At 36.9% G+C, this 9,962-nt stretch overlaps 2 protein-coding genes across 4 annotated transcripts; both read right to left on the bottom strand.

Moving 5' to 3' along the window:
* Positions 1-830: 830 nt before the first annotated feature.
* Positions 831-2,969, bottom strand: LOC145052391 (alpha/beta-Hydrolases superfamily protein). Of its 2 annotated transcripts, none has more exons than XM_079000215.1 (4): positions 2,663-2,969; positions 1,735-2,054; positions 1,499-1,658; positions 831-1,391 (listed from the first exon to the last, which is right to left on the bottom strand). In XM_079000215.1, exons 1-4 carry the CDS (start codon positions 2,848-2,850, stop codon positions 932-934), a joined length of 1,128 nt encoding a protein of 375 aa, XP_078856341.1. In that variant the 5' UTR covers positions 2,851-2,969; the 3' UTR covers positions 831-931. The 2 variants fall into 2 exon arrangements, with proteins under 2 accessions (XP_078856341.1, XP_078856342.1); XM_079000216.1 differs by having other exon boundaries at positions 1,735-2,041; positions 2,671-2,966.
* LOC145052390 (uncharacterized) lies at positions 1,902-6,979 on the bottom strand. Of its 2 annotated transcripts, none has more exons than XM_079000213.1 (5): positions 6,716-6,979; positions 5,507-5,822; positions 5,237-5,396; positions 4,635-5,137; positions 1,902-2,041 (listed from the first exon to the last, which is right to left on the bottom strand). In XM_079000213.1, exons 1-4 carry the CDS (start codon positions 6,974-6,976, stop codon positions 4,681-4,683), a joined length of 1,194 nt encoding a protein of 397 aa, XP_078856339.1. In that variant the 5' UTR covers positions 6,977-6,979; the 3' UTR covers positions 1,902-2,041; positions 4,635-4,680. The 2 variants fall into 2 exon arrangements, with proteins under 2 accessions (XP_078856339.1, XP_078856340.1); XM_079000214.1 differs by having other exon boundaries at positions 1,986-2,054.
* Between the last annotated feature and the right edge of the window lie 2,983 nt (positions 6,980-9,962).

Below are 9,962 nucleotides of genomic sequence, written 5' to 3'. Positions count from 1 at the left end.
AGTGGTGCTGTGACCCAATCCTAGAATGCTACAGTAGGATTAAGTAGTTATGTTCTTAGTTGTTTTGGTTTTTTTCTTTTGTCTTGTTTTCCTTTGTCCTCAACATACTCTGTTATGATTTTGTCTCCTTTAGTCCCCCTGCCTGTTCAAAAAAAAAACCATGTACAGCCAAATGCAAACATATCATAGTTAAGACAAAGGAGAACGTAGAATTAGTGAGATTAACCGGTAGTTTTCTTTAATTTTGACTCATTTCTAGTTTTTTATTTATTCCATTTATGATGGCATATTGCGTGAATTCCATGATTTCCATTTTTCCAAGATTGTTTAGGAGGCTAATTAGTGAGATTAACCATGATTGTTTCATTTTTTTAACAGAAAGTGACCAAAAAAACCAGTAACTGTTTACGAAAAAAAACCAAAACTAACAATCTTTTATGCATACGAGATTTTAACCACTAATCTTTAAAAAATTCCCTATAATCTGAGCTCCTTAATGATAAAGCCATAGACTCATGGCCCCTTTTCTAACAAAAAGACCTTGAAAGCATTACCAGCTAAAGTCATAAATGTGTAACCTACTGTTGATTTCTTATCATTTTCTGTAAACAATTTCCACCTTTTCGTTCTATTTTTTATTTTTTTTTAAATCCATGACTTTATCGTTAATAAGCCCATTATATGTGGACTTTTCTAAGGATTCCTCATACTCAAAAATAGGTTGTTCATACTTCATACTGCATATATGTACTATCAGGTCTACTTTTAGAAAATTAAGTTTATCTTCAATTTATTTTTATTTTTCATCATCAATTTATGAAAAACGGAGATAAAAATACAGATAAAGATATAGATATGTACTCGTGTAATTTACACCCCTACTCAAGAGTACATTATTCTTGGGACTTTCAGAGTATATAAAGAATTCTTTTTATATTATTAAATCTTGCAAGAAACTATAAATCTCTCTAGCAACTAAATGAGGGTATTCTTCATGTGGAAGTAGAGCTCCTTGAACCTCAACAAACTTAGCAACACCTTTAACTTCTCTAAGAGCTTCCATTTCTGCTTTCGACCTCTTTGGTGCACCAGAGGTCGACACAACTAAAACCGGTACTTCACCCTCTAACCCTTCAAACAATTGAACAAACTCTTCACGGGTCTTCACCGGGTCAAGTTGACCCGTTAAGAAAGCAGCCGGGACATAGCGGGCCCCTTTCCGTTTCGTGAGCTCGTATCTGCTTTCGATTATGACAGGTGTCACGTTTGCTGAGTCAGCATACACGTGGGATTTATATTGGGATTGGATGGATTTCTTGTTGCTTACTAGTATATTATACATCATCCAACCTACAGCCGGGGCCCTTAACGTCTCTCTAAGAAGTTCATATCTGTAAAATAGTTGAATGATATCACTTTAACCCTCGAATAAGGACCAAAATTGAAAAAAGATTATTTTGGGGGACGAAATTTGTAGAATTGTAAAAGATATACGTGCCTTGTTTCTGTCTTGGAATCACGACCAAATACAATGGGAAGAGGACCAGACCATGTGGGAGCAACAGCAGCAATGGCGGTTGGTTTGACCAAACCCTTTTTAGCAGCACGGATTGCTATAGTCGCAGCATGTCCTCCTCCAATTATCACTAAATCTTTCCCTGTATTCATTCAGAGTACAAAATTTATGAAAAATAGTTTTTGTAAAAAAGTTATTCTTCAAGATAAATGTAACACCTATTGGACTATTTTGGTGAAGGATGAAGTCAACAAGAAAAGATTCCATGACATCAGCATTGTATTCCAGCTTTGGGCGATCGGAATAACCAAGACCAGGCCAATCAACAATGGTGGCTCGCCAATTAACATTTCCAGATTGTTGAAGGATGTCTTTAGCCACCAATCTCCATTCTTCCACTGTGCTCACATCTGAAATAGTTGGCATCATCAGAATATTTTTGGTTGCTGCGTTACTCTCGTCTCCATGCTCCTCGTAATGTATTTTGATAGAATTATCCTTGAATTTCCATTGCCAGCTGCTAGTCTGAAAAATCAATCTTAAGAACAAATTAGACCCAAACATGATCACTAGACAACAATAGTAATACTACCAAATGTGCAATTTCTGTGACACCAAATGGGAGTTTCACATTCACCATGAACAGCTAGGAATTATATGTACATAACGCAAACGAATCGTACATGCGTTATGCAGGTTTTTTAAAATAAGATCAAATGTAGAAACCTGTTATGCCCTTTTGATAAAGAGTTTATACATTATTTGTGTATCTGAAATTGTTGAGGAACTAGTGAAGAAATCAATATGTATGTGAAATTGGGTTTGATATCAAAGATACTTTCCCAATTTTATGTGCAAAGGGGGATACACGAAGTAAAAGGGAAATGCTCTAGAAACTACAAGCGCCAAGTAAAAGAACATTAACATCTTTGTGATTCACCTACAAAATAGGACATAATTGGTTCAGAGAAGATCAATTTAACACTTGATACAATTCAGATTTTCAAAATTGGTCGTAAATTGTCGTTGTTTACTCGATTTTCCAGAGAAATTGAAACCATTTGATAACTGTAAATTTCAAAATCCAGGCACTACTCACAGAGACAGGAACATCAATGAGAAATTTAATGGCGGGAAGTAGATTACCTACTAACCTTTGATGAGATAGATGATTTATCGGTTGAATAATCCAAAGAGGCTGAAGCTTTAACAGTGAAAGACTTCGAATACAGATTGCGATACCGAGAGAAAACGGCGGGACGAGGGATTTTAGTGGAGAAACCCAAGCTTAATGATGAATAAAAGTGAGGGATGGCAGAGGAAACCATTGACATTTGCAAGATTGTAGAAGAAATTGTTTAAAATTTTGGGGGAAATTTGATACCTAAAAAGTAGTTGATTATTTTTGTTTGATGACCACACGAAACAACACAGACGTGTCCGTATTTGGAATACAAGCAATGAGGGGAACGGTCGATGAAAAAATCATGCATTTTTATGCCAAAGGTAACAATCACGAAAAGGGAATCTTTAGGTGTTAGATCCACAATAAAAAGTTAAACTTGGAACTTTTTTTAGGTTAAAGTTTTTCCAGGTAGATTTAAACATAAATAAACAAAATCTACTAAGACTATCATAAAAAAAAAAATTAAAAAGTATCATATTATAGATATAAAATGAGTTTTTTGGGTTGAAAATTTTTCTTAAAGAGCTCCAAAAAAAATTTTGTTCTATCATGAATGCTTTTAGAACATTTAGAATCCATTATTTTGCAATTTAAAGGTTTTTAATCATTTTTTCTTTTTTGAACTTTCAACATTTAGATGTTAGTATTTAATTAAATAATCAAACATATTCAAAGTGATGATTTTTTCTCGATAATACGACATCAATATCAATATTATATTTTTAAGATAAAAAATTATTTAATAATAATGTCACTTAAACTCATTCAATTGGAACATTTTTTTGTCTTAAAAACATAATAATAATTTTTTATTTTAAAAAATAAAAATTCTTGATTTTGATATGTTCTTAGATAATAAATATGTTAATAAATGAAAAAATGTATGATTATTCAACTCTCAAAATGATCGGTTCCCGCGTTTTTTAATATTTGTGTGGTTCTATATATTGTATTTATTAATAAGTTATATGTTGAATAAATTTTAATCTTTTTTAATATTGTATTTATTAATAAGTTATATGTTGAATAAATTTTAGTGTTTTTTAATAGTTATTTGAATTTTATATGTGTAATAAATGATTTAAACTAAAATATGCATATTTATATTGCTTATAGAAAGACTAGCTTGACAAATGCTTATATAAGACTAGCTTGACAAAGGACATGAGGGTAGATAGAAAAGAGGACATGAGCGTAGATAGAAAACTATGGAAGCTTATAGGGTAGCAAGTAGAGTTGTCTAGTATAGGTCTTGTTTTTTTTCCTTATTAGTTAAGAGTTTAATCTCATTAAACTTAAAATCTTTACGATGAAAAAAATGATTATGATTTAATAGAACCAGGAGTTTAATCTCCAATGAATTCTATACTTTTTCTCCTCACACACACATATATATATATATATATATATATAATATTAAATTATTTTTTATTTTAAGTTTTTATTTAATGTTAATTTTAATTGTAGTTTTTAGTTTATATTTCCATGCTAATTAATTTTTTAAAAAATAACAATAAATAAAAAGAAAATGATAAATGATAATGCATTGGCAATGGTCTTAACGTTCATGGGCTAGTTTCATTTTCTTATACTTGTTTCTTATTTACTTCCGCCATGTGTACTCGACTACTAGTATTTTCTTTCAATTCACTTCTTATATTTTCTTTATCTTCTTTCAATTCACTTCTTATATTTTCTTTCACTACTTGCATATTTATCCATGTTTTACTTGCTGGCATTGCTGCTCCTCATGTGCATAATTTCTTTTTAATTTGTTGGTCTAGCTCTTCTTTAGTCATATGCCACTTTAATTTATATTTTATCTCATACCAATATATATATATATATATATATATATATATATATATATATATATATATTAAACAAAAGATACAAATTAATATAGATAAGGTATGGAATTATTGAACTTACATCGATCCCTGATCAAGATGTGACTACATTGTTCGAAAATGTTCCTTTATATTATATTTTGCAAGAAGCTGTAAAGCTCTCTTGCAACTAAATAAGGGTATTCTTCTTGTGGAAGGAGGGCTCCAGGAACCTCCACAAACTTGCTCACACCTTTGGCTTCTCTAAGAGCTTCCATTTCTGCTTTCGACTTCTTTCTTGCACTAGAGGTGGATACAACCAAGACTGGTACTTTATCCTCTAACCCTTCAAACAGTTCAAGAAACTCTTCACGGGTCTTCACAGGGTCAAATAGACCCGTCAAGAAAGAAGCTGGAGCATAACGAGCACCTTTCATTTTTGTCAGCTCATGTCTACTATCGATGATGGCTGACGTGACATTCGCATAATCAGCATAGATATGAGATTTATACTGATGTCGCATGAATTCCTTGTTACTGACTGTTAGTTTGTACATCATCCAACCTACAACTGGGGACCTTAAGGTATCTCTAAGCAATTTGTATCTGTAAATTGTTGAATAATTAATATCAGAAGTTTGAATATATATCATGATATGTTGCAATTGTATAAATATTTCTCTTATTGTGTAAAGAGATATGTACCTTGATTCTGTCTTGGAATCACGGCCAAAATGGATGGGAAGAGGACCAGACCAGGTGGGAGCAACAGCAACAATGGCGGTTGGTTTGACCAAACCCTTTTTAGCAGCACGGATGGCTAGAGTCGCACCATGGCCTCCTCCAATGATCACCAAATCTTCGGCTGCATGCATTCGAGTACACAAAATATGAAAACAAAGCATAGAGTTTTATAAAAGTTTCCTTTAAATCAAAACCATGCATGCAATATATAAACATATATGTAACACCTACTGAGGCTGCTAACTGGAGTATTTTGATCGAGGATGAAGTCAACAAGAAACGACTCCATGACGTCAGCATTATAATCTATTTTTGGCCGCTCAGAATAACCAAGACCAGGCCAATCGACGATGGTAGCTCGCCAGTTAGCATTCCCAGATCGTTGGATGATGTCTTTAGCCACTAATCTCCATTCTTCCACGCTGCTAATATCTGAAATAGCTGGTATCATGAGAATGTTTTTCCTTGGTCCATCACTCTCATTTCCATGCTCCTCATAATAAATTTTGATAGATTTATCCTTAAACTTCCATTGCCAGTTGCTAGTCTGAAAAATAAATCACGAGATTAACATTTGGTAAATAGACATTATTACAACAAATTGAATTGTAGGTGCCATATTATGAAATGACCAGAACCATCGTTGAATACTTAACCATCTATATGAATACGTTTTCATTTGTGAATTTTCTATATGAATAGTTCACATTATATATAAAAACTTTTGATTTGCTATGTTTATTTTGCATAGAAATAGGTAGTTTCAAATAAGTATGATCAAGAATTTCGCTAAAGATACCTTTTTATGCTTAAAAAAAAAGTAAGTTCACAGAGATCACTTCAGTGATTTTACAAAGTGATAATTTCGTGATATTTTTGAAAAAGATGGTCCTTAAGCTAGAGAGATGACACGTTCCATTTATGTCATTTTAGTTATCATATAAACATCTGGTTACGAGAAGTGGTGTGTAGGGATGAGCAGTTTGTCCCAAATCCCGATCTCGTACCGGTACCGTACCGGAACCGGTACCGAACCGTACCGAATTTAAAAATACGGAACGGTACTTGGTACCCCAAATACATGAAATTCGGGAATCGGTACCGCTGGTACCGGTACCATTCCCGGTACCGGTACCGGTAATGTTAATTCGGTTCGGTACTCGAGATTAACTTTTGATCAAATTCGGTATTCGGGAAATCGGGAACGGGACGGATCGGTGTAGAAACCCTATGGTGTAAGACTTTGTTTCTTTCTTTCTTTTTTGTCCTCTACCATCTCTTTAGTGGGCCACTGAATATTATTGCTTGTTGCTAAAAAAAAAAAGTTATAGTCTAAATATCAAATATATGTTGAACATCAATAACATTATAACAAACATTCAAGCGTTTAATACTTTGATTCCCTATCAATAGGAGGAGATAGATTAATTACGTTCTAACCTTTAACGAGACTGTGGATTTATCGGTTGAATAATCCAAAGAAGCAGAAGTTGTGATGGTGAAAGATTTAGTATATCGTGAAAAAGTGGTGTGATGGGGGATTTTAGTGGGGAAATTGAAGCTCAATGTGGAAGAAAAGTGAGACATAGCGAAGGAAACCATTGACATTGCAAGATTGGAGAAGAAAATGTTTAGGTTATGGAGGAAATAAAGCCTAAAAGTAGATGAATATTTTGGTTTTCGTGACCACGATAAATACATTGTTCTTAGGAAACACCTTAATTATTAATTAGTTTGATTTGATGATAATCTTGGGGTGTATGCAAAGCCAACTTGCAAGGTGGGACTCTCAATTAATACATCCAAATGATTATAATATTAGCATTTATCTCAAATTGGACCCTAAAATACATGAAATGATTTGACAGTACTATTATTAAAATTTATATGGATACTACACCGACTTACTAAATGACTATAATAATAACTTTTATGATAATATTACACTAATTTATCAAGTTGCTTTTAAATATTAAAATTTTACTTTTTTGAAATAAGATAAAAAAAAATGATAACGAAACATCAATATTAATGTAATCATACCTACAATATATATATATATATATATATATATATATATATATATATATATATATATATATATATATATATATATATATATGATGGGGGAACTCACTAAGCTTTGTGCTTACGGTTTCAGTTTTTGGTTTCAGGTACCTCTTCGTCTAAGGGGAAGGAGTCGGCGGCGTAGCATGGTATCACACACACACTTTTGATTTTCCGCACGGTGTTTTCTGGGATTATACTCTGATATATTATTTGCTTATGATGTGGGTTGAAACATGATACTTGATTTTATGAGATGACGTGTTGATTCAATATTTTCTAGTGAACGTTTTATGAACAATTTAATTAAAAATGAAATTTTTGGACTTGAATTTTGGGATGTTACAAGTTGGTATCAGAGCCCTGGTTTGAGGAATTCGGACACGCCCTCGAGGGGTGTCTGGACTCAAACTATGGGGCTAAAAGATTTTTACAATAAAATGGTTTTCTAAAGATCTAAACGGAAGGATTTTAAGAAAGACAAGGTGTGTGATGCGTGCGACCGTCCGGGCTCAAGTAAGTTTTCCCCAAGATACCCATACATGTTATGTTATGCTATATGGATTTGATTCAGAATTGCATACTAGAATAGGACTAAGGATCTAGGAAGATGCCTTGTGTGCCTGATATATGATTCTGATAATTGCATGCTAGTTAGGGCTAAGGATCTAGGAGGATGCCTTATATGCCTGTTGTATGAGCTATACGCTAGGACTATTTGGTCAGCAGTAGGATGGCCTGTGCAGGTTACGCCTGATTTAGTTACTCGATGCACGAATGCTGCTTGCTTTGTGCTATGGGGGTTCTGCCTATTTCCAACTAACTAAGGAGCGGATATGTAACAGTACCTGCAAGTTAGTTAGGGGGAAATGGTAGGGGCTCCTAGTGCAGCTGATGGCAGAGGGTAGGTCGGAGAGTGCCCTAGGGGAGCCTAGGATGAGGTCAGTGGAAAGGGTATCGGAAAAAGGGACTTGGTGAGGTCGAAGCAATCGTTGAGGAAAGTACAGGTAGATGTGGAAGGTAGTATGGGCCCGTACTACTGAAAGCAGAGGACCTGTACTCGAATCAAGGAGGGCCTAGATGGAACCAGAGACCTTGGAGAGTGAGTTAGATCTCTCGAGTATATGTATGATCCTGACGTTTATGCGTGTATTTTCAGCATGGTGACCACACATCATGGGACAAGGGGTTCCGGATCAGGATCAGGATCAGGCTCGGGTGCGGGATCCGAGCAGGTTGATGACGGGCTACGCGAGTTTATCGCGTCTGAGATTACAAGAGGCATCCTTGAGTCGACCCCTATCATGTTCGGGTCGATCAAGGAGGGGATTGTTGAGCTGATGGAGGATCGGCTCCGATCATTCAGGAGTGACATGGCATCTGGCCAGTCGGGATCTCGCACACTGTCCTTTAAGGACTTCAGGGGCAATGGTGCTCTGGATTTCCATGGGGCAAAGGACCCCATTGCTTCCAGACGATGGATTGCGGACATTGAGTCCGCACAGCTGACCAGCTTCTGCCCCGAGGGGTCGAAGGTGAGATATGCAGCAGGATGCTTGCGAGACAGGGCCAGAGATTGGTGGGAGTCTGTTGGTGACTCATTGGGAGCCTCGGCTATTGAGGCTATGACTTGGTCGGACTTTGTGACCAGATTCAGGGCAAAGTTTGCGCCAGATGTGGAGCTTCAGCGGCTGGCCAGGGAGATTTTGGATATGAGACAGACTACGAAGACTGTGGTGGAGATCACCGCCAAGTACCGGGAGAGGACATTGTTGGTGCTCCAGTATGCGGGTGATGAGGATATGAGGAGGACCCGCTACCATGACATGCTACGAGCAGACATTCGGGAGCATGTTAGTTTTTCAGCTTGCCCTACCTTGGATTCTATGATTTCCAGGGCTAGGGAGAGGGAGATTGATCTGGAGCACGTCTAGAAGAGGAAGGTGGTGGAGGGGCTGACGACCGGGGCTTCGGGGAAGAAGCCCAATGGATCTGATGGTAGGCCGAAAGGCCAGGCAGGATGGGACCGCTGTGGGAAATGCAGTCGGTCACACGAGGGAGCTTGTCGCACTGGGCTGGGTTCGGGCTGCTATAAGTGTGGCAAGGTGGGGCATTTTGGTAGGGATTGTACTGCCCCCACCCCTGCGGTATAGATGACAAACCTGATTTGCTTCCATTGCAATCAGAGGGGCCACAAAAGGACCAATTTCCCGAGATTGACAACAGCGTCAGCTGCAGTGCCAGTGGTGGCGCCAGTCTCAGCGACAGTGCGGGTTACAGATGGCCGGAAGGTCAAGGCAGAGGTTCCAGTGGTGTGGAGCCGAGCATTTCAGCTGACAGCCGAGGAGGCACGCGCTGCACCTGATGTGGTGACGAGTATGATTCTGTCTCTCTGATCTTTTTCTTGTTGTGATTATGTTATTGATATGTGCTCGGTTTAGGATCGTTCCATGTGAACGGCATCCCGGTTCTAGTATTGTTTGACTCGGGTGCTACCCGATCATTTGTGTCTCTTGCGCTTAGCAAGAGATTTTCCGAGTCTTCGGGCATGTTGGATTGCCCTCTAGAGGTAGAGATTGCCGACGGCCGTTCGATGCGGGCATCGACGGTATTTCGAGAT

Source organism: Lactuca serriola, chromosome 5, assembly GCF_051521515.1.
Source record: "Lactuca serriola cultivar US96UC23 chromosome 5, Lser_US96UC23_V15, whole genome shotgun sequence".
Taxonomy (NCBI): domain Eukaryota; kingdom Viridiplantae; phylum Streptophyta; class Magnoliopsida; order Asterales; family Asteraceae; genus Lactuca; species Lactuca serriola.
The sequence above is the reverse complement of the archived record's forward strand: the minus strand, read 5'-3'. Positions and strand labels throughout refer to the sequence as shown.